Source organism: Mandrillus leucophaeus, unplaced genomic scaffold (assembly GCF_000951045.1).
Source record: "Mandrillus leucophaeus isolate KB7577 unplaced genomic scaffold, Mleu.le_1.0 Scaffold565, whole genome shotgun sequence".
In the NCBI taxonomy this organism is placed as follows: Eukaryota; Metazoa; Chordata; class Mammalia; order Primates; family Cercopithecidae; genus Mandrillus; species Mandrillus leucophaeus.
Window position 1 is genome coordinate 1,186,421 of NW_012106086.1, and position 25,133 is coordinate 1,211,553.

Below are 25,133 nucleotides of genomic sequence, written 5' to 3' on the forward strand. Positions count from 1 at the left end.
TGTGTGTGTGTGTGTGTGTTTTTGTTTTTGTTTTTGTTTTTTTTGCAAAACTGCATACAGGAAGTGATATTGCCAATTCAGAATTAATCTTTATTGAAAAATGTGGCATTCATCCTTTAGAAAATTCTTTTCTTGATAAAGTTGTAAGAGCTGTAACATGTAAGCAATATATAGTGACCCCAGAGGAAAGACTGTTAGACTTAAATGTGACTTGGACCTCACCGCATAGTGGCAAATGGTTCCTTCCTTTCTAGTTCACCATTTGAAATACTTTACGTGACTATCTGGGTATGATATTGGCCAGGAAGAAGAGAGATGTCTCTCTGTCTCTCTCTCCTCTCTGTGTGTGTGTGTGTGTGTGTGTGTGTGTGTGTGTGTGTGTGTGTGTTTAGTTACCACTTAATTGTAACTCTGCTATAAGCTGGGCATTCTAGTAGCTGAGATATATTCATAATCTCACTTAGTTGATCCTATGAGGTAAGTGTCATTATCTCCATTTTACAAATGAAGCAACTAAGTCAAAGAAATTAAGAGACTTTCCTAAGATCATATAGGAAGAAACAGCTAAATAGAGATTCACTCCCAGGACAGTCCATCACCAAATAGGCCCTTTCCCCAATCAAAAAAAATTTCTTGAAAAATCAACATGTTAACTAAAAAGAAATAAAAGGAGAGGGGAATATCGTGCCCTTAATTAAATCATGTAACATCTCCAATAGTCAGTTTCCTCATCTGAAAATAGGGATGATTATACTACTACATTTCTCCTGGAATTTTTGTGAGAATTAAGTGAGATTATGTTTGGGGCACTTGGCACTAGGCCAGATACAACATTCATGCTCAATAAATTATAGTGGTTAAGATTCCATTTTTTGCCTTTTTTTGGAAGTTTTAGAAAAAATTTGGACTTCTCACCTTGTCATCTTTTAAGACCTGTCAAGATGTGTTTTAGAACCCAACTGCATGATTCTTTATGAATTTGGCTGCATTAGTGATGTGCGGGTGGCTTATATTAGTTTTATAGGACTGCCACAACAGACTGGATTGCTTAAACAACAAAAGCTTATTTTCTCATAGTTCTGGAGGCTGGAAGTCCAAGATGAAGGTGTCAGCAGGTTTAGTTTCTTCTGAGAGCTCTCTTTTAGGCTTACCTTCTCATGGTTCTCACATGTTTATTTCTCTGTGTGCATGTGCACCCCAATATCTCTTTGTGTCCAAATGGCTTCTTCTCAAGGAAAACAGTCAGATCGGATTAGGGCCCACCCTGTCTTATTTTACTTACTTGTTTAAAGGTTCTATATCCAAATACAGTTAAATTCAGAGATCTTGGGAGTTGGGCTTCAACATGAATTTGGGGGAAAAAAAATTCAGCCCATCACCTTGCCATAAGTAAATTCTTTTCCACTGCATTTGGAAATAATTATTTTCAGGAATAGTAACATGAATAGAAAGTATGGTTGAGAAACATTAAGGTGTATTCTAACCACTGAAATGCTATGACTGCAGGATTCTCCATATATGGCCATATATAGTGAGTTCATTTATTGTGCACAGAAAATATTTAAGAATTCAAGATTAAGGCTCTACAATTTGATATATAATGTAAAAAGAAATATCACACCTGATAATAGACTACAAATATTTTTAATACATTAGTGTTGAAAATTACCTGTTTATGGCATTTGTTGAGGAAGGAATTAGGAACGTTTACTTGTACCATAGGTGTATGCAAAATCAAATCAAATGTTTAGTAACTCCATCTGTCAGAGTAAAGCTGTATGGCAGGGATTTACAGGGAAACCTAGAGAAGTTGCCTCCCTCAAGGGGCTACTTGCTCTTCTTAGGGAAATGCCAGAAATGTCACAAAATGACCTTTTTAAATTGCCAGTTAAATGCTCAATGTAGACAAGGAAGGCTGTGTGTTCGAAGCAGACACAATTGCTTCTAAAGCCCAGAGTTAAGATTTAGAACGTGTAATAGTTAGCTGCCATAATATTGGAAGGAAGAAAAGTGGTATAATTAGAAATATAGACCCAGAGGTGGTTCACTGCAGCATTGAGGACAAATGAAAGGAGAGAGACCCATGAGGAAATACTCTGATAGCAGAGTAGTATGGAAAGAGTGCTCTGAGAAATTTCAAAGAATCCTACCTATTTATAGTTCGAGACTAGGATGGTAATATGTTCCACCTTGTCACGAAGTTAAGCAGATCTTTGAAACCTGGAACTGAATTTGATGGTAGCACTGTTGTTACAATGACTGCAAATAGAATGCCCGTGATTGTAAAACATGGAATTCATCTACCACCAGGTATTCATGAGAGATCCTTACCCATAAGTGAAATGCAGGGAAAACCTTTACTTACCAAAGGAAAAATGTCTCCATTTTTTCACTTCTTCCCAACCCATAAAGAATATTTTGCTTCCTGTTAAACAATGATAATGGCAAATATGATTGAAATGTAATCTGAGAACATTTCTTGTTTAAAATGTGTCTTTATTCTTTTAGGCCTCTTTTTCGTGGAAGTTCAGATGTCGATCAACTAGGAAAAATCTTGGAGTAAGTAATAACTGTAATTTTACATCAGTGTCTATAGCATTAAAACATTTACAGTGACTTTCCTTTGACATGCATATCAAGTGTTTATCTCTTGTCTTTCTTACTTCAAGCAGCTGCTGCAGACAGTGTTACTATTTGTGTGGTGAGTGGAGACATGGTAGAAGTGCCGTTTTATGCAGAGCCCTAACTGCTCTGCTCTGGAAGCTTGTATGTTGCTTGTGTGGATCTTTTTGCTGCTCCTCTTTCTTCATGTGGCTGAGCTCCAGTTCTTCAGTTCAAATACATTCTCTGCTTGTGGTCATTTCAAATGCACCCACCATCAGAGATGGGACGCCTGGTGGCAAAGTACCCATCCTTGTCCAGTGAGCTTCCTGTCCCCATTGAGTATCCTTGGTCACCCAGGTTGGTTCTGCGTTGTTTTGTTATGTTTTCCTGGGCGAAGGATGGTATGCTACACATCTCATTTTTCTTCAGAGCACCAAAACAGAAAATGAGAACCCTGAGTCTTTGGCAAAATAACTCTGCAACTTTGAGAAAGTCATGTAACACACCCCATGAAGGGCTTACACAGTGCCTGGCACATAGTAAGTGCTTTAAAAGTTATCTATTACTGTTGTTATTAGAATTCATCATTGGTGGCAGGCGCCTGTAGTCCCAGCTACTCAGGAGGCTGAGGCAGGAGAATGACGTAAACCCGGGAGGCAGAGCTTGCAGCGAGCCAAGATCACGCCACTGCACTCCAGCCTGGGGGACAGAGCGAGACTCTGTCTCAAAAAAAAAAGAATTCATCATTAATTATTTAACCTTTTGGTTCCTTAACGTCATCTGAGAAATGAAACTCTGACTTAAATTCTCTATAAGATCCTTTCTGGTGCTCAAATTCTTGGGTTTCAGTTACATAGCTCCTTGATGATTTACATTTTCATTCATGTCTGCATGTTCATGCATGTGAGGGCATGTATGTATTCATGTTTCTAGAATGTAACTGGGGCGCTTCTTCTCACAAAGCATGCAGTGTGGCATCCTTTTTTGAGTTTTTGGGTTTGCAAGGCCCGTCCGAATTGGAGTGGAGTAGGAAGAAGTGGGAGTTCTAGACCAAAAATAGCCCTGATCTTTGGTCTGTGACATTTTATAGGAATCCCAGTATTTTTATGAAATTCGAAGTCTGTAAGACTGCAAAAAAAAGCACCTCTAAAGAATAGATTTTCATACCAGCACTGTCTACTCAAGCATGGCTACTTAAAACAGTTAATAAAACTGGAACCTGATGTTGTGCTTTTAGTGACTGGAAGCAGCTAGACCTCTGTTAGTGCCAGTGCCACTGCTGAGTCAGAACATAGTAGCCTAAGGCCTGAATAACATTTGCTAGTTTTTTATGCCTGTGGGCTTCCTGGATCCAGGGCAGCTGATGATACTGCTCCTACTACTGACCACTCCATATACAGTAGATAAATTCAACACAAAGCCTTCATGTTACCCCTGCTTCTGAATGGCAAGTTCTTAAATCAGTCAATGATAAACTCCCATCTATTTTCCCCATGACTGTTGAATATATTTTGTGTGCATGTGATCTTAAAGAAGAAACTGGGGAAATCAGACATACTAATGACCTTCTGTTAAAAGGAAAGAGAATCTTGACTGAAGTCAGCTTGCCAGGCCTTGAAGGTCATCACCTTCTTTCCCTTATTTATACTACCTGACAGTTGTGTCTACCTCCAGCACTGATGTCTGCAATCTTGTTAACATTCTTAGTACTCCCTTAGTACATGAAGCCAGTGAAATGGACCAGAAGGAACATTTGACCAGCATATTTGACCTGCTTCCAAGGAAAAGCCAGTTCTACTTTTGGCAAAGTCCTGACAATCGTAGGTTGCCAACAGAAAAGAAGCTGTAGAGTTCTATGGTTTGTGCCTTTAGATTTTACTCTGTGGTTTCTGGCATTGTTTCATCAAAATTATGTTCTGTTTCCTCTGAATGGATTACCTTGCCGGAGAAGAGGGACAATGCTGCACCCTAGTGTCACTGCCGAAGTACTTGAAAAAATATTTCTGTCTCCACCATCACTGCCATTTATAGATTTTGTGCCCTGTCAGGCTTGCCAGTATAAATGTCAACTTTTAAGGCTTATATTCAGCTGTCCAAATAGTGGAATTAAATGCAAGCATTTTTTAATGGTCCTATCAGAATTTCACAACACATGTATATGGGCCATAAAAGTTCATATTGAACATGAAACTGAATTTTTTTTTAAGGAAAGCCATATTCACATCCTCTTTTTTTTTTCTTTGGAGACAAGCTCTTGCCCTGTTGTCCCGGCTGGAGTGCAGTGACACGATCTTGGCTCACGATCTTGGCCTCCCGAGCTCAAGTAATTCTCCTGTCTAAGCCTCCCAAGTAGCTGGGACTACAGGCACAGGACACCATGCCCAGCTAATGTTTATATTTTTTATAGAGACGGGGTCTCACCATTAAGGTGTATTCTAACCACTGAAATGCTATGACTGCAGGATTCTCCACATATTACATACAGTGAGTTCATTTATTGTGCACAGAAAATATTTAAGAATTCAAGATTAAGGCTCTATAATTTGATATATAATGTAAAAAGAAATATCACACCTGATAATAGACTACAAATATTTTTAATACATTAGTGTTGAAAATTACCTGTTTATGGCATTTGTTGAGGAAGGAATTAGGAATGTTTACTTGTACCATAGGTGTATGCAAAATCAAATCAAATGTTTAGTAACTCCATCTGTCAGAGTAAAGCTGTATGGCAGGGATTTACAGGGAAACCTAGAGAAGTCGCCTCCCTCAAGGGGCTACTTGCTCTTCTTAGGGAAATGCCAGAAATGTCACAAAATGACCTTTTTAAATTGCCAGTTAAATGCTCAATGTAGACAAGGAAGGCTGTGTGTTCGAAGCAGACACAATTGCTTCTAAAGCCCAGAGTTAAGATTTAGAACGTGTAATAGTTAGCTGCCATAATATTGGAAGGAAGAAAAGTGGTATAATTAGAAATATAGACCCAGAGGTGGTTCACTGCAGCATTGAGGACAAATGAAAGGAGAGAGACCCATGAGGAAATACTCTGATAGCAGAGTAGTATGGAAAGAGTGCTCTGAGAAATTTCAAAGAATCCTACCTATTTATAGTTCGAGACTAGGATGGTAATATGTTCCACCTTGTCACGAAGTTAAGCAGATCTTTGAAACCTGGAACTGAATTTGATGGTAGCACTGTTGTTACAATGACTGCAAATAGAATGCCCGTGATTGTAAAACATGGAATTCATCTACCACCAGGTATTCATGAGAGATCCTTACCCATAAGTGAAATGCAGGGAAAACCTTTACTTACCAAAGGAAAAATGTCTCCATTTTTTCACTTCTTCCCAACCCATAAAGAATATTTTGCTTCCTGTTAAACAATGATAATGGCAAATATGATTGAAATGTAATCTGAGAACATTTCTTGTTTAAAATGTGTCTTTATTCTTTTAGGCCTCTTTTTCGTGGAAGTTCAGATGTCGATCAACTAGGAAAAATCTTGGAGTAAGTAATAACTGTAATTTTACATCAGTGTCTATAGCATTAAAACATTTACAGTGACTTTCCTTTGACATGCATATCAAGTGTTTATCTCTTGTCTTTCTTACTTCAAGCAGCTGCTGCAGACAGTGTTACTATTTGTGTGGTGAGTGGAGACATGGTAGAAGTGCCGTTTTATGCAGAGCCCTAACTGCTCTGCTCTGGAAGCTTGTATGTTGCTTGTGTGGATCTTTTTGCTGCTCCTCTTTCTTCATGTGGCTGAGCTCCAGTTCTTCAGTTCAAATACATTCTCTGCTTGTGGTCATTTCAAATGCACCCACCATCAGAGATGGGACGCCTGGTGGCAAAGTACCCATCCTTGTCCAGTGAGCTTCCTGTCCCCATTGAGTATCCTTGGTCACCCAGGTTGGTTCTGCGTTGTTTTGTTATGTTTTCCTGGGCGAAGGATGGTATGCTACACATCTCATTTTTCTTCAGAGCACCAAAACAGAAAATGAGAACCCTGAGTCTTTGGCAAAATAACTCTGCAACTTTGAGAAAGTCATGTAACACACCCCATGAAGGGCTTACACAGTGCCTGGCACATAGTAAGTGCTTTAAAAGTTATCTATTACTGTTGTTATTAGAATTCATCATTGGTGGCAGGCGCCTGTAGTCCCAGCTACTCAGGAGGCTGAGGCAGGAGAATGACGTAAACCCGGGAGGCAGAGCTTGCAGCGAGCCAAGATCACGCCACTGCACTCCAGCCTGGGGGACAGAGCGAGACTCTGTCTCAAAAAAAAAAAAGAATTCATCATTAATTATTTAACCTTTTGGTTCCTTAACTTCATCTGAGAAATGAAACTCTGACTTAAATTCTCTATAAGATCCTTTCTGGTGCTCAAATTCTTGGGTTTCAGTTACATAGCTCCTTGATGATTTACATTTTCATTCATGTCTGCATGTTCATGCATGTGAGGGCATGTATGTATTCATGTTTCTAGAATGTAACTGGGGCGCTTCTTCTCACAAAGCATGCAGTGTGGCATCCTTTTTTGAGTTTTTGGGTTTGCAAGGCCCGTCCGAATTGGAGTGGAGTAGGAAGAAAGTGGGAGTTCTAGACCAAAAATAGCCCTGATCTTTGGTCTGTGACATTTTATAGGAATCCCAGTATTTTTATGAAATTCGAAGTCTGTAAGACTGCAAAAAAAAGCACCTCTAAAGAATAGATTTTCATACCAGCACTGTCTACTCAAGCATGACTACTTAAAACAGTTAATAAAACTGGAACCTGATGTTGTGCTTTTAGTGACTGGAAGCAGCTAGACCTCTGTTAGTGCCAGTGCCACTGCTGAGTCAGAACATAGTAGCCTAAGGCCTGAATAACATTTGCTAGTTTTTTATGCCTGTGGGCTTCCTGGATCCAGGGCAGCTGATGATACTGCTCCTACTACTGACCACTCCATATACAGTAGATAAATTCAACACAAAGCCTTCATGTTACCCCTGCTTCTGAATGGCAAGTTCTTAAATCAGTCAATGATAAACTCCCATCTATTTTCCCCATGACTGTTGAATATATTTTGTGTGCATGTGATCTTAAAGAAGAAACTGGGGAAATCAGACATACTAATGACCTTCTGTTAAAAGGAAAGAGAATCTTGACTGAAGTCAGCTTGCCAGGCCTTGAAGGTCATCACCTTCTTTCCCTTATTTATACTACCTGACAGTTGTGTCTACCTCCAGCACTGATGTCTGCAATCTTGTTAACATTCTTAGTACTCCCTTAGTACATGAAGCCAGTGAAATGGACCAGAAGGAACATTTGACCAGCATATTTGACCTGCTTCCAAGGAAAAGCCAGTTCTACTTTTGGCAAAGTCCTGACAATCGTAGGTTGCCAACAGAAAAGAAGCTGTAGAGTTCTATGGTTTGTGCCTTTAGATTTTACTCTGTGGTTTCTGGCATTGTTTCATCAAAATTATGTTCTGTTTCCTCTGAATGGATTACCTTGCCGGAGAAGAGGGACAATGCTGCACCCTAGTGTCACTGCCGAAGTACTTGAAAAAATATTTCTGTCTCCACCATCACTGCCATTTATAGATTTTGTGCCCTGTCAGGCTTGCCAGTATAAATGTCAACTTTTAAGGCTTATATTCAGCTGTCCAAATAGTGGAATTAAATGCAAGCATTTTTTAATGGTCCTATCAGAATTTCACAACACATGTATATGGGCCATAAAAGTTCATATTGAACATGAAACTGAATTTTTTTTTAAGGAAAGCCATATTCACATCCTCTTTTTTTTTTCTTTGGAGACAAGCTCTTGCCCTGTTTTCCCGGCTGGAGTGCAGTGACACGATCTTGGCTCACGATCTTGGCCTCCCGAGCTCAAGTAATTCTCCTGTCTAAGCCTCCCAAGTAGCTGGGACTACAGGCACAGGACACCATGCCCAGCTAATGTTTATATTTTTTATAGAGACGGGGTCTCACCATGTTGCCCAGGCTGGTCTTGAACTCCTGGGCTCAAGTGGTCCACTTGTCTCAGCCTTCCAAAATGCTGGGATTACAGCCACCCCACCTGGCCCATGTTCACATACTGTTAAAGGGAAGAACATTTCTGTGTTTAGGAAGATTTAAGCCTTCAAGTAATAGCAAGTATTAAAAGTGAAACAATAGTTTTAGCCTGTGACATCTTAGAGCATTTTAAAAAACAATGTCATAGCTAAATGAAAATCAAATACTGGAATAGAGAGAAGAGAACTCACTCTGGGCTCTGTGAATGAGCGCGCTATCTGTGACTTTGGCAGTTCATTTTATGTCTCATTTTCAGTTTTCCCATCTATAAGATGAGACTAATAACACCTGACTTATATGTCTTAGGAGATTGTTACAGGAATCAGAGGAGGTGATAGACTTAAAGTTATATATATATAAATTGTTATGTGTTTGTTTAAAATTTATATAAAATTATATAAAGTTATGTGTACATGTACATGCATACATACAGAGACGTGCTGTTTCTCTGAAGGCTTTTGGCATTCAGCTGATCATATACTTGCAAGATTTAACTCAATGTAGATATATTCAAAGCCACAAATAAAAACATTTTAAATATTTCTAGGAGTTATTAATGTAATCAATTTCTAGGTGACTGGTGAATATACACAAAAATATTGATATACATAGACCTGAAAACTAAAAAAGAACGAAAGGAAATTTTAAAAGATCTCTAACAAACATTCTTCATTCCCTCCTCTGCCCTGTCCCATTGTATCCAGACACTTACTTACACATGCATTTCTTTTCATAATTAATAGTGGTATTTTTGGTTTTTTTTTTTAACTTCTATTGTAGGCTTTACTATTTAACAAATCTATATATTGTTCATTGTTATTTCTGTTTATTGGTTCTAGTAAATATGTCCATTAATCTTCCTTTGCCTCAATAATGTAGCTCTCTCAGTATGCCTGATAGAGGCAGAATTACAGTGTCTTTCCCCAGACACCCAGGCAGAGAAGCCGTGATGACAGGGGTATCTTCCCAGCTGAAGTCTGTGGCCTGGGCTCTGTGTAGGTGAGGGAAGGGGATATAAAGTGCTACAGATCTTGGGACGTGTACCACATCTTCCTGAAATCTGGAAGTATATTCATAAGAACACCTCTTCCTGGGCTTCAGTCCCAGCAAGTATAGGCCAAGCAGGAGACCCTAATTTCTAACTGTAGTTAAAATTATTTGGTCCAGGCCAGGCACAGTAGCTCACACCTGTAATCCCAGCACTTTGGGAGGCTGAGACGGGCGGATCATGAGGTCAGGAGATTGAGACCATCCTGGCTAACACAGTGAAACCCCGTCTCTACTAAAAATACAAAAAATTAGTCAGGTGTGGTGGCGGGCACCTGTAGTCTCGGCTACTCAGGAGGCTGAGGCAGGAGAATGGCGTGAACACAGGAAGTGGAGCTTGCAGTGAGCCGAGATTGTGCCACTGCACTCCAGCCTGGGCGGCAGAGCGAGACTCCATCTCAAAAAAAAACAAAAAAAACAAAAAACATTATTTGGTCCAGTATTTGAATAGCTATATAACCCGTCCACTAAACTATGATTTTATTTTTAGTTCAGAGTTATACAGTCTGTATGGGAAAGAAGTCCCTGCATCCTCTGATTTTCTCTGTTCAAACCTACTTATGACCTATATGTAAACTATAAATAATGTCTATACAATATATAAGTTATGTAAGTCCATTGACCTATTAATATTTTTAAAGAATATTAAGTTATACATAAATAGGATATAAGCAGTTCATATTTTAAGTGTGATAGTGATGTATTTCCTATGCATCTTGGATGAATAACAACATTTTCTAACTATAATAATAATTGACAATGTATTGATTGATATTGACTGTGTGTAATGTGTATCAGGTGCTGTGCTATATACTTTAAATTATAAATTTATATGTTACTATAAATTTAAATAAAGTATAACTGATCCTCATTACAACTGTAAGTTATTATCATTGTATACATAAAGACACTAAGGGTCATAGATGTTAAGTAATTTGTCCTTACCTGCCAGTAAGTGGCAGGTGCAGGATTTGAACCCAAGCCTGCCTATTTCCAAAGCCTGTGCTTTTTATCACTTACTGTTCTTTCCACATTTCTGATCCCAGAATGTTTTTCAGGGGAAATATAAATGATAGTCTTTTAATTTACTGTTTGCTCACTTTGGAATACCACAGAACTCCTTTTATAAAATCGTGTTTGAATAATGCAGGACTATTTAGGGAATTACTCTTTAACCAAAAATGCAACCAAATTGATATGTTAATAAACCATGTTGGATGAGCATCATAAAAATCATGCCAATACTGGGACGTTCGATCAAAACACAGAAAGCATTCTTGGCCATTAAGGAATGTATATACTAGTATGGGTCTCCTCTGAATACAATAAGTCCTGCTTTGTCACTAAGTCAGGGCTTACTGCCTGGCAATATATTTTCTATTTCTACATCACCCCTTACATTTAGTGTCTGCTACCAGAGCAATCTCTTATCTCCTCCCAGTGAATTTTACAATTCTTCTGTGAGATTACCCTCTACCCCATGACACCATATTGCGGTAGGACAGAGATAAACAGAGACCCTGCCAGTCATAAAGTGAAGGTCTCCTGGGACTGTCTCCCCCATGCCTCCCCCTTAGATTTTGCCTTTCTCTGGAAATTGATAAGAAAACAGCTTCTGCATAGCAGCTAATGTTCATGTCTATGTGTGGTTCTTTTGTAGCGTAATTGGACTCCCAGGAGAAGAAGACTGGCCTAGAGATGTTGCCCTTCCCAGGCAGGCTTTTCATTCAAAATCTGCCCAACCGATTGAGAAGTTTGTAACAGATATCGATGAACTAGGCAAAGACCTACTTCTGGTAAGTTTTTGTGATGTCAAACTGGTCTGCACTGTGCCAGTAAGACACCTGCCCTACCCAGACTGGGTGGTGGTCACAAATATCAGTTCAGTAGCTGCCATCGGCATCACATGCCACAGCCACGTGGGGCAGGAGGCGACAGTCCCTCCAGAGGTTTCATTTTCACACTTGTAGCAGCTGGTGGCTTTTGATTCTGGAATGTCTTTCTGATCCACATTTTTTTAAATCTGCCATCTTTGAATGTTTCTTTCAATGCAGCTTTAGAAGCCTCTCAATTCACTTTGACATATGTTTCTTTAGAAGTAAATATTATGTTTCCTTGCTTACAGTTTCATGCTACTTTAAGTAATTTGTCATTTTAATGTGCCTTTTGTTAAATATCCACAACTTTGGGGAGATGTTTTTCCAGAAGAACTATATAGCAATACTTCTTCTAGTTGCTGATTTATTTAATAAGTATTTAGTGTGCCAGGCACATATAAAATACCTCGCTGAAAATAAGGACTTCTGTGCTCTGTTTGAGACTCATAATACTCGACCGTATACTTAATTTTCTATACCTGGAGGCCAGAACAATAGGTGGAAAAGTGTACCTGTTGGGCTGTTCTTGATGTCTGAAACCCAATGAGTAATGAGTGTATCCTTTACCTCCTGAATTAACAGCCTTTGATATCTGCTTCTGCCCATGGGTGAAGCACAGGTCTTCTCCATGTGTCTCATTCTGGGGCCCATGCCAGAGAGGCAGCAGCTCCCTGGGGCATGTTTTTCTCATGATAGAAGGTGGATGTTCCAAAAGGGCAAGCAGAAATATACAACGCCCCTGAAGGTCCATACTTGGAAGAAGTACCCGCCACTCTGCCCATGTTCCATTGGCCAAAGCAAGTTCCATACCTAAGGCCAACTTGAATGGAGGAAAGAATGCTCCCCCTATGGTGAGAGGGGAGAGAAAAGAGGGAATGTACTAAAAGTTATCCGATCTACCATAGTATCTAACTCTTGACTAAGTTGTGATTCCAGAAGCTCATTTTATGAGTAAACTATTTGGCAATTAAATTAAATTTTCTTGCAGAAACAATATTATTAATACAAGGTTTTTTAATTAATTCTCAACCCGGCAACCTTGTTCCTAAAGTAGAGCAATAATAGAACTTAAACACCTGTTTTTAACCATATTTCTATAGGACAAAGTGTATTAAGACTTCCAACTTGAGATTCTCCTGCACCCCCACATTTGGCTAAGTCGTTCTCCTTCTCTCCACCCTCTTCCCAGCTTTAAGCCATCAATGTAGCTGTGAGGAAAGGGCTTCCTCTCACATAATCCTCTAGAGACACGTCTCTGTATCGTGAACGTATTCCCACAGCTCTTTTCTCTTCTTTCCTATGTCCTAGAGATTAAATTAGCTGCTTCCTTTCCTAATGCCATTACCTAATTTTCTCCTTCTTGGACTCTGGGAAAAGAGAACTCAGGATCAGGAATTTTGCCCCTGCTCTCCAGTCCTTTGGGAATTCAGCCCTTGCAAAGCTTTTCTAGAGATATTTATTGCTGTAAGAGACAGTTGGAACCTTTCTACAAACAAGCTCTTTCTTCCACTTGCCCTTTAGCTCTTGATGTTCAGAAGATCCTATAGGGAGGCTAGCAACCATGGACTGAAGGGGAGCTCAGGATAAATCAGATTTCAGAGGACCCAAGAATTTGCCTGAAATACACATAGAACTTTCTGTTTGTATTTATTTTTAAGCTTTCGATGCAATATTAGAGAGGTCCCTAATCCAGTTGGAACCTGACTAGGACTGTTGGCAGGAGTCCTATTAATACCATGGTTATGCAGCCCTCTTAAATGGAAGAGTTCTTCCATTAACCATGATAATGTAAAGTCTGTAAATTACATAGAAGACTGGAATGCACAGATATTTCATATACTCAGTTCACTTTAGGATGGAGAAGCCGATGTGGCTTTCCTGCTACTTGTGAACTCCTGGGGCAATGAGGAGGTCTTACTCATCACTATTTAGTGCTTGCCACCTGCTAGGCACCCAGCAGGAGGCGTTGGTGGAAGGAGAGGAGGAGGATTTGAGTAACAAGATTACCTGAAGTAGGGGTGGAAATGAGACTGAAATTAGGGACACATTCTAATTTAGGTATGGACAGTTTGGGAACAGAGACTGCTGCTACTGCAAATATTTCCCTTTCCCTCCTTTCACCTTCTACCTCAGTAGCCCAGCCAAACTGCCCAAACCACTTGACTAGGACCAGGAGCTTCTTAAGTGCAAGCATCAGCTCATTCACCTTGGTAGCCCTGCACTTGAGCTGTCAGCCTGGAACAGAGTTTAGTGACTCAAACTGAATCTAATGGTCCCCTGAGAGAGCTACTGCTAGCCATGTGGCACCTTGTTATTAATTAGAAGGAAGATATCCCTGCCTCTGAGTGGTGTAACCTTGGGGCAGGGTAAGAAGTTGCGGTGAAGACTCCAAGTGTAGCACTAAGTTTGCTAGCACTGGAAGAATTACTAAATAAAGTTATATGCATACTTTAATGGCTTACAGAGAAATCCTGGGCAGGAAACAGCCCATAGGCACCCAAAAGGGTCTTCTCCTGAGGGGCATTTTATACATTAGGGATATATGTGAGTACTGTCTCCATATTATTTAGTGTCCCTTTAAATAAATACTCATTCCCATTCTAGATATGCTTAACATGACAGTGAATAAAGGGATAACTCTGTAAGTACATTATCTACATTGATGTGTTGTATATCAACCAATTATTTTTTTCTTTATTACAGAAGTGTTTGACATTTAACCCAGCCAAAAGAATATCAGCCTACAGTGCCCTGTCTCACCCATACTTCCAGGACCTGGAGAGGTGCAAAGAAAACCTGGATTCCCACCTGCCACCCAGCCAGAACACCTCAGAGCTGAATACAGCCTGAGGCCTCAGCAGCTGCCTTAAGCTGATCCTGCGGAGAACACCCTTGGTGGCTCAAGGGTCCCCCTTAGCAAGCCCTGCAGAGCTGTGGAGGATTGCCTGTCTGGAGGCCTTCCAGCTGCCGTCTTCTGGACAGGCTCTGCTTCTCCAAGGAAACCGCCTAGTTTACTGTTTTGAAATCAATGCAAGAGTGATTGCAGCTTTATGTTCGTTTGTTTGTTTGTTTGTCTGTTTGTTTCAAGAACCTGGAAAAATTCCAGAAGAAGAGAAGCTGCTGACCAATTGTGCTGCCATTTCATTTTTCTAACCTTGAATGCTGCCAGTGTGGAGTGGGTAATCCAGGCACAGCTGAGTTATGATGTAATCTCTCTGCAGCTGCTGGGCCTGATTTGGTACTTTTGAGTATGTGTGCGTGTGTGTGTGTGTGTGTGTGTGTGTGTGTGAGAGAGATTCTGTGATCTCTTAAAGTGTTACTTTTTGTAAACGGCAAGAACGATTCAGTTTTAAAGACTCAAGGTGATCGATAAATAACAGGCATTTGTTCACTGAAGGTGATCCACCAAAATGGTCTTCTCAAATTAGAAAGTTAACCCTAGAAAGTTAACCCCATGTCCATGTCCTCAGCATTTCTTTTCTGGCCAAAAGCAGTAAATTTGCTAGCAGTAAAAGGTGAAGTTTTATACACACAGCAAAAAGGAGAAAAAAACTCTAGTATATTTTAAGAGATGTGCATGCATTCTATTTAGTCTTCAAAACGCTGAATTTACTTGTTGTAAGTCTATTTTAACCTGTATGATATCATGCTTTATCATTTCTTTTGGAAAATACCCTGTAAGCTTTTTATTACTTGCCATAGATTTAGGGAGTGTATCTCAGATAGATTTAAAAAAAAAAAAATAGAAAGCCTTTATTTCCTGGTTTGAAATTCCTTTATTCCCTTTTTTGTTGTTGTTGTTGTTGTTTGTTGTTACTTCGTTTTTGTTTTTAGGAATTTGTCAGAAACTCTTTCCTGTTTTGGTTTGGAGAGTAGTTCTCTCTCTAACTAGAGACAGGAGTGGCCTTGAAATTTTCCTCATCTATTACACTGTATTTTCTGCCACACACTGCCTTGTTGGCAAAGTATCCATCTTGTCTATCTCCCAGCACTTCTGAAATATATTGCTACCATTGTATAACTAATAACAGATTGCTTAAGCTTTTCCCATGCACCACCTGTTTGCTTGCTTTCAATGAACCTTTCATAAATTCGCAGTCTCAGATTATGGTTTATGGCCTCAATTCTGCAAACCTAACAGGGTCCCATATGTTCTCACTCTAATGCAGTCCTTCTACCTGGTGTTCACTTTTGTTACCTAAATAATGAGTAGGATCTTGTTTTGTTTTATCACCAGCACACAGATTGCTATAAACTATTACTTTGTGTTTTACATTTTTATAGAAGATATTGTCAGTGTCTTTATCTGAGGGTATGTCTTTAGCTATGTTTTAGGGCTATACATTTACTCTATCAAATGATCTTTTCTCCATCCCCCAGGCTGTGCTTGTCTCTAGTGCCTTGTGCTCACTCCTGCTCTCTACAGAGCCAGCCTGGCCTGGGCATTGTAAACAGCTTTTCCTTTTTCTCTTACTGTTTTCTCTACAGTCCTTTATATTTCATACCATCTCTGCCTTATAAGTGGTTTCGTGCTCAGTTGGCTCTAGTAACCAGAGCACACAGAAAGTATCTTTTGGAAAGTTTAGCCACCTGTGCTTTCTGACTCATAGTGCATGCAACAGTTAGATCATGCAACAGTTAGATCATGTTTAGAGTTAGGATTTTCAAAGAATGGAGGTTGCTGCACTCAGAAAATAATTCAGATGATGTTTATGCATTATCAAGTTGTACTGAATTCTTTGCAGCTTATTATGATATATGACTATCTTGAACAAGAGAAGAAACTAGGAGATGTTTCTCCTGAAGAGCTTTTGGGGTTGGGAACTATTCTTTTTTAATTGCTGTACTAAACATTGTTCTAATTCAGTAGCTTGAGGAACAGGAACATTGTTTTCTAGAGCAAGATAATAAAGAAGATGGGCCATACGAATGTTTTCTACTTTCCTTGTGACAACATTGATTACGTGTTGTCAGTACTATAAATGCTTGAGATATAATGAATCCATAGCATTCAAGGTCAGGTCTACTCAAAGTCTCACATAGAAAAGTGAGTTCTGCCTTTCCTTTGATCAAGGGTCAAAATACAAAGACATTTTTGCTGGGGCCTAGAAATTGAGTTTAAAAACTCATGCACTGATTCATCATGAGCTTCTTGGTTAGTATTCATGGCTAGAGTGAACATAACTTTAGTTTTTGCTGTTGTAAAACTGTTTTCATAAGTTCACTCAAGAAAAATGCAGCTTTTCTGAACTGGAATTTTTCAGCATTCTTTAGAATTTTAAATGAGTAGAGAGCTCAACTTTTATTTCTAGCATGTGCTTTTGACTCATTTCTAGGCAGTGCTTGTAAAGAAAAATTGAAGCACAAACATTCTGGCATTCAATCGTTGGCAAATTATCTTCTGATGACACAGAATGAAAGGACATCTCAGCCTCTCTGAACTTCGTAAAAATCTGTCCCCAGTTCTTCCATCGGTGTAGTTGTTGCATTTGAGTGAATACTCTCTTGATTTATGTATTTTATGTCCAGATTCGCCATTTCTGAAATCCAGATCCAACACAAGCAGTCTTGCCATTGGGGCATTTTGAAGCAGATAGTAGAGTAAGAACTTAGTGACTACAGCTTATTCTTCTGTAACATATGGTTTCAAACATCTTTGCCAAAAGCTAAGCAGTGGTGAACTGAAAAGGGCGTTTTGCCCCAAGGTTACACTATGAAGCAGCTCATAGCAAGTAAAAATATTGTGACAGATTTGAAATCATGTTTGAATTTCATAGTAGGACCAGTACAAGAATGTTCCTGCTAATTTCTGTTTGATGTTTGGTTCTGGTGGCCCAGGCATTTGGGAAATGTTGCACAGGGTGGAGGCAAAACAACCTACATATAAAAAAGAAAAAGAGAAACTTGTCCATTTAGCTTTTATAAGAAATCCCATGGCAAAGGGTAATAAAAAGGACCTAATCTTAAAAACACAATTTGCAAGCGCTTGTAAGAGCCCAATGGGTTGGAGCCTCCCACTTTCTCCCTCCTTTGAAGTGGATGGGAACTCAAGTTGCAAAGAACCTATTTTGGAAGAAAGCTCGGGGCCATTTCAGCCCCCTGTATTCTCACGATTTTTCTCTCAGGAAGCACACACTGTGAATGGCAGACTTTTCATTTAGCCCCAGGTGACTTACTAAAAATAGCTAAAAATTATTCACCTAAGAATAGAATCTTAGCATTGTGTTAAATAAAAATGAAAGCTTTAGAGGGCACAAGATGTTCCTATCTTAAATAAAGCATGTTTCTTTTCTATAGAGAAATTTATAGTTTGACTCTCCAGAATGTGGTACTATGCATCTTGATGAGAAAACTCTTAAATAGTACCAAACATTTTGAACTTTAAATTATGTATTTAAAGTGAGTGTTTAAGAAACTGTAGCTGCTTCTTTTAAAAGTAGTGCCTATTAAAGTCAGTAATGGCAATTATTGTTCCATTGTGGAAATTAAATTATGTAAGCTTCCTAATATCATAAACATATTAAAATTCTTCTGTCTAAAATACTGCTTTTCTCTTAAGTGACAATTTCTCTATTCTTATGATAAGCACATGAGAGTGTCTTACATTTTCCAAAAGCAGGCTTTAATTGCATAGTTGGGTCTAGGAAAAAATAATATTAAAAGTTAATATGCCACCATAATTACTTAATTATGTTAGTATAGAAACTACAGAATATTTACCTTGGAAAGATAATATTGGAATATTATTATAAACTCTTGGATATTTATATAATTCAAAAGAATGCATGTTTCACATTGTGACAGATAAAGATGTTATATGATTTCTAAGGCTTTAAAAATTATTCATAAAACAGTGGGCAATACATAAAGGAAATTCTGGAGAAAATGAAGGTATTTAAAAGGTAGTTTCAAAGCTATATATATTTTGAAGGATATATTCTTTATGAACAAATATATTGTAAGAATTTATACTAAGGTCATCTGGCAACTATAGGATTAATGGTCAAAAACAAATGTTATGGAGAAGCTGTTCCAAGCAAACTAAATTATCTGTACTTTTTTTCTCATTTCAAGGGAAGAGGCAGCCACATGAAGCAATACTTCTTACACATGCCTAAGAATGTTCATTGAAAAAATAAAAATAAATTTTTAAAAGGCATGTGTTTCCTATGCCACCAATACTTTTTAAAAATTGTGAACCTTACCCAAAACCATTTATCATGTCCATTAAGTACATTTGGGCACATAATTAGGAAGATATTTACATGTTCCTTCTCCACAGTGGAAAAACTTATTGAGGCTACCAAAGCCTGGCAAGAAATGTAAGTCCTCAGAGTAATTAAAAATGGTGTTTTCCTCAAAAGCATGAGAAACTAACATTTTCATTTCTTATTGACTCCCTTTCTATATCAATGCAATTCACAACCCAGTTTTAATACATACCTATATCTCAAGCATTTCTATCTTGTACTTTTTCAGAAAATAAACCAAAAATAATCCTTTGGCCTCTCTATCTTCTGATCTTTGTTAAGTAACAGAAATGTAGAAACAGAAGGGGTCCAATTTTTACATGTTTTTTCTGAACTAGTCTTTCTGGGAATTTTTGTTTATTTTCTTAATGAAGTACCAAACAGCTTTTCAAAATATTTTCTGTTTCTTAGCATTCCCAGGAAGTTATAACATTTAGATAAATGAGTAGAAGTGGACTTCCTTCAACATATTGTTACCTTGTCTATCCTTAGGAAGAAAACAAGAGCCACCTGAAAATAAATATAGGCTCTTTTCGAGAATCTGCTGAAATACTATTACAGCAATTTGAAGTTAATATGGTAGGAAAGGTAGGTGGCTTTTCTTGCAAAAGTCTTTCTAAACATTCACACTGTCCTAAGAGATGAGCTTTCTTGTTTTATTCCAGTATATTCCACAAGGTGGCACTTTTAGAGAAAAACAAATCCGATGAAGACTAAAGAGGTACTTCTAAAAGAGATTTCATTCAAACTTTATTTTTCTGTGCATATTTAACTCTTTCCTAGCACTTTTTTGGGATGATTAATAGTCTTTATAATGTTCTGTAACTTCAATATTTTACTTGTTACCTAGGTTCTGAACAATTGTCTGCAAATAAATTGTGCTTAAGGATGGATAATATATCCATTTTGATCATTTAAGTAAAGAAAGCCTAGTCATTCACTTAGGAAAAAAAATTTTTAAGTACCCAATTACCTTACTTTTCTAGATTAAAACAGGCTTACTTACTAAAAAGGCAGCCCTCATCTGTGAACAGGATAGTTTCGTTAGAAGTATAAAACTCCTTTAGTGGCTCCAGTTAAAACACTCATACTCTCTCTGCTGCTTTCATATTCCCTAGCATGGTGGCCTTCCAACACTGATTAAATTTTAAAATGCTAATTTAAAGATCAGGTGAGCAAAATGAGTAGCATCAGTAATTCGGTAGACAAACTTTTGTCTGAAGAATTGCTATATTGAAACAGAGCCCTTAAATACCGAAAGACCAGGTAATTTTAACATTTGTGGAATCACAAATGGAAGTTCCTAAGAAGCTCTAATTTTTAAAAAAATAGGTCTAAGTATATGAGCATAACAACTTAGGAGTGTGTATATATACTTTGTTCACTTTTGAAGTTTTTTGGCAACTATATTTTTTAAATTCACAAGTCTACTTAAAGACTTCTTATCCCCCAGATGATTAAGTTAATTTTAGAAGTCACCTTCCTCACAACAGTGTCACTTGAAATTTAGTAGGGAAGGTTATTGCAGTATTTTTCAGAGTTTCCTTAGCACAGCACCACAGAAAGCAGCTTATTCCTTATGAGTGGCAGACACGCGACGGTGCCTGCCCAACTTGGCTCCAGAGTGGCAAGCAGATGAGTCTCAGTAATTCATACTGAACCAAAATGCCACATACACTAGGGGCAGTCAGAAACTGACTGAGAAATCCCCCGCCTCATTCACCCCTCTACTCCCAGGAACTAGAGTCCAGTTAAAGCCCCTATGTGAAAGGCCGAATTCCACCCCCGGGTTTGTTATCACAGTGGCCAGTCTGAACCCTATTTGCTCGCGTTCAAAACTTGACTCCCACTTGAAAGCCTTCCGGGCGCGCTGCCTCGTTGCCCCGCCCCTTTGGCAGGAGAGTGGCAGTGGGCGAGGCCGGGCTGGGACCCCGCCTCCCGCTCACCTGCCGGTGCCTGAAATTATGTGCGGCCCAGAGGGCTGCTTTCCGAGGTCAGAGTGCCCTGCTGCTGTCTCAGAGGCATCTGTTCTGCAAATCTGAGGAAGAAATATGTCCCTAGAAGCAAACGGGTGTCTTCTGTGCATAAATAAGTACAACACAATTCTCCGAAAGTTCGGGTAAAAAGAGATGCGGTAGCAGCTGCTCTTTGTGAAGCTGTCTACCCTGCATCTCTCAGGCGCTAAGCTCAGTTTTTGTTTTTGTTTTTTTTTTTTTAAGAAAAGATGTATAATTGCAGGAAATATTTTTTATTTTTTTATTTTCCATCATTCTACATATGTGATGGTGAAAGATATGCCTGGAAAAGTTTTGTTTTGAAAAGTTGTTTATTTTCTGCTTTGTCTTCAGTTGGCAAAAGCTCCCAATTCTTTAGGTTCCCTTCCTTTTCTCTCTTTTTCTTTGTTAGGCAATTAAAGGTATGTAAACAAATTATCTCGTGTAGCAGGGGATTTTCATGTTGAGAGGAATCTTCTGTGTGAGTTGTTTGGTCACACAAATAACCCTTTCTCAATTTTAGGAGTTTGGATTGTCAAATGTAGGTTTTTCTCAAAGGGGACATATAACTGTACATATTGACTGCCAAGAACTATGACTGTAGCACTAATCAGCAAACAAAGAGCCACACAATTATTTAATTTCTAACTCTCTGTGGTTCCTAGCAAAATTCCGTTGATGTGCTTAGGTTAAAGTTCTGAAGATACCCGTTGTACTCTTACTTGAAAGTTTCTAATCTTAAGTTTTATGAAATGCAATAATATGTATCAGCTAGCAATATTCCTGTGATCACCAACAACTCTCAGTTTGACCTTAAAGTCTGAATGATAAAACAGATTCCAGCGGTAATACATTTCTTGAACCTCCCAGTGCATTATATATCTTTTCATTCTGATCCTGTGTTTGCAAAAATATACACATGTATATCATAGTTCCTCACTTTTTATTCATTTGTTTTCCTATTACCTGTAGTAAATATATTAGTTAGTACATGGAATTTATAGCATCAGCTATCCCCAGGAACAGCACCTGACAGGCGGGGAATTTTTTTCAAGTTGTTCTACATTTGCATAAATTATTTCTATTATTATTCATGTATGTTATTTATTTCTGAATCACACTAGTCCTGTGAAAGTACAACTGAAGGCAGAAAGTGTTAGGACTTTGCATCTAATGTTCCTTATCATGGTATTGATGAACCTAAGAAAATAAAAATTAGACTAAGCCCCCAAATAAGCTGCATGCATTTTTAACATGACTAGTAGATTTGAATATATAGATGTAGTATTTTGGGTATCTAGGTGTTTTATCATTATGTAAAGGAATTAAAGTAAAAGACTTTGTAGTTTTTATTAAATATGCATATAGTAGAGTGTGAAAATACAGCAAAAATAAAAACTAAAGGTAGAAAAGCATTTTAGATATGTCTTAATTTAGGAACTGTGCCAGGTGGCCCTCGGAATAGATTCCAGGCAGAGACCAGTGCCTGGTGGTGCCTCCTCTTGTCTGCCCTCATGAAGAAGCTTCCCTCACGTGATGTAGTGCCCTCGTAGGTGTCATGTGCAGTAGTGGGAACAGGCAGTACTGTTGAGAGGAGAGCAGTGTGAGAGTTTTTCTGTAGAAGCAGAACTATTAGCTTGTACCTTGAGGCTTCAAGAACGTGTCAGATGGAGAAGTCCAAGTTTCCATGCTTCAGGCAACTTGGCTGTGTATAGAAGCAATCCAGTGTGGTAATAAAAAGCAAGGATTGCCTGTATAATTTATTATAAAATAAAAGGGATTTTAACAACCAACTACTCCCAACACCTCAAAAGCTTGTTGCATTTTTTGGTATTTGAGGTTTTTATCTGAAGGTTAAAGGGCAAGTGTTTGGTATCGAAGAGCAGTATGTGTTAAGAAAAGAACAATATTGGTTCCCGTAGAGTGCAAATTAGAACTAGAGAGTTTTATAGGATTATCATTTTGAGATGTGTTAAAGTAGGTTTTCACTGTAAAAATGTATTAGTGTTTCTGCATTGCCATAGGACCTGGTTAAAACTTTATCTTAGGTTTCAGGAAGACTGTCACACACAGTAAGCTTTTTTCCTTCTGATTTATAATAGAAAATGTTTTGAAAGTAAAAAAAAAAAAAAAAATCTAATTTGGAAATTTGACTTGTTTCTGTGTTTGAAATCACGGTTCTAGAAATGTAAAAATTGTGAATATCAGATACTAATCTAGGCTGTGTGAACCAGCCCAAGATGACCAACATCCCCACACCTCTACATCTCTGTCTCCTGCATCTCTTCCTCTCTACCACTAAAGTGTTCCCTGCTACCATCCTGGCCTGTCCACATGGTGCTCTCCATCCTCCTCCACATTACGGACCACAGGTGTGCCTTTCTAGGCCTGGCCACCACTCCCAACTTGACCTAGCCACATACATCTAGAGATGGTTCCTAATGCTGGGCACAGACTGTGCTCATGGCACCCATTAGAAATGCCTCTAGCATCTTTATGCATCTTGATTTTTAAACCAAGACATTGTACAGAGCATTCAGTTTTGGCTGTGGTACCAAGAGAAAAACTAATCAAGAATATAAACCACATTCCAGGCTGCTGTTTTCTCTCCATCTACAGGCCACACTTTTACTGTATTTCTTCATACTTGAAACTCATTCTGCTATTTTCATATCAGGGTACAGACTTATAAGGGTGCATGTTCCTTAAAGGTGCATAATTATTCTCATTCCGTTTGCTTATATTGCTACAGAATGCTCTGTTTTGGTGCTTTGAGTTCTGCAGACCCAAGAAGCAGTGTGGAAATTCACTGCCTGGAACACAGTCTTATAAGAATGTTGGCAGGTGACTTGGTATCAGATGTTGCTTCTTCTCTTTTCTCTGTATACAAGATTGAGAGTTACCACACTGGCCTGTCAGGTCCACCCTGTGGGTGCAGCACAGCTCTCTGAAAGCAAGAACTTTCCTACCTATTCTAACATTTTTGCCCTCTAAGAAAAAGGGCCTCAGGTATGGTATAGACATAGCAAGAGGGGAAGGGCTGTCTCACTCTAGCAACCATCCCTCCATTCCACACAGAAAGCCCTCTGGAAGCAAAAGAAGAAGAAAGAAAGAAAGTTTATCTCTAAGGCTACTGTCTTCAGAATGCTCTGAGCTAAATGCTCTTGCTCCCTTCCCAAGAGGCAGATGAAAATACAGCCCAGTTTATCTAGACCCTTCCCATCTGAAGAGGAGGATAGAAAAATAGGTAAATATGTAATGTAAAATATGTCATTCAAGGACCACCAAAACTTTCATGAAGTACCCTATCATTAAAAATTTGTTTTTAAAAGTAGCTCAAGCAAGGGATGCTTTGTGACCCAGGGTTTCTGAAGTCAGATAGCCATTCTTGCCTGCCCCTTATTCTGACTTACTGGGAAAGGGAGAACAGAAGTGGTATTTCTGTTGCAGTGGCAAAGGTAACATGTCAGAAAATTCAGAGGGTTGCATACCAATAATCCTTTGGAAACTGGATGTCTTACTGGGTGCTAGAATGAAATTTAGGTATTTATTGTCAGATGATGAAATTCATTGTTTTTTTCAAAATTGGTGTTGAAATATCACTGTCCAGTGTGTTCACTTATGTGAAAGCTAAATTGAATGAAGCAAAAAGAGAAAATAGTTTGTATATTTGTCATACCTTTTGTATTTCTTACAATAAAAATATTGGTAGCAAATAAAAATAATAAAAACAATAATTTTAAACTGCTTTCTGGAGATGAATTATTCTCCTGGCTATTTTCTTTTTTACTTTAATGTAAAATGAGTATAACTGTAGTGAGTAAAAGTTCATTAAATTCCAAGTTTTAGCAGAATGTGTGTGTGTGGTTTTTTTGTTTGTTTTGTTTTTTTGTTTTTTGTGTGGTTTTTTTTTTTTTTTTTTTTTTTTTTTTGGTGCTTCTTATTTGCAACCTGGCCATAGATGTGGTAGAAAGAATGTGTTTTAAACTTTTACTTTAAGAGATTCCTTTTCAGTCTTCCAGTGTTTAAAAAGTAAATAGCAGTTAAGTGAGCATAGAACTCATTCAACAATTGGCTGGGCGCGGTGGCTCATGCCTTTAATCCCAGCACTTTGGGAGGCCAAAGCAGGCGGATCACCAGAGGTCAGGTGTTCAAGACCAGACTGGCCAACATGGTGAAACCCTGTCTCTGCTAAAAAATACATGAAAACTAGCCGGCCATGGTGGCATACACCTGTAATCCCAGCTACTCAGGAGGCTGAGGCAGGAGAATCGCTTGAATCTGGAAGGCGGAGGT

General features: G+C 38.5%; 1 protein-coding gene across 3 annotated transcripts in view; it reads left to right on the plus strand.

Moving 5' to 3' along the window:
• Nucleotides 1–24,691, plus strand: part of CDK6 (cyclin-dependent kinase 6) — a 255,467-nt gene extending 230,776 nt beyond the window's left edge. For all 3 annotated transcript variants that reach the window (XM_011998273.1, XM_011998274.1, XM_011998272.1), the window contains exons 6-8: nucleotides 2,509–2,559; nucleotides 11,377–11,512; nucleotides 14,297–24,691. In XM_011998273.1, the coding sequence (XP_011853663.1) occupies nucleotides 2,509–2,559; nucleotides 11,377–11,512; nucleotides 14,297–14,443 (334 nt within the window). In that variant the 3' untranslated portion in view covers nucleotides 14,444–24,691. The remainder of the gene's footprint in view (nucleotides 1–2,508; nucleotides 2,560–11,376; nucleotides 11,513–14,296) is intronic.
• The last annotated feature ends 442 nt before the right edge of the window (nucleotides 24,692–25,133 follow it).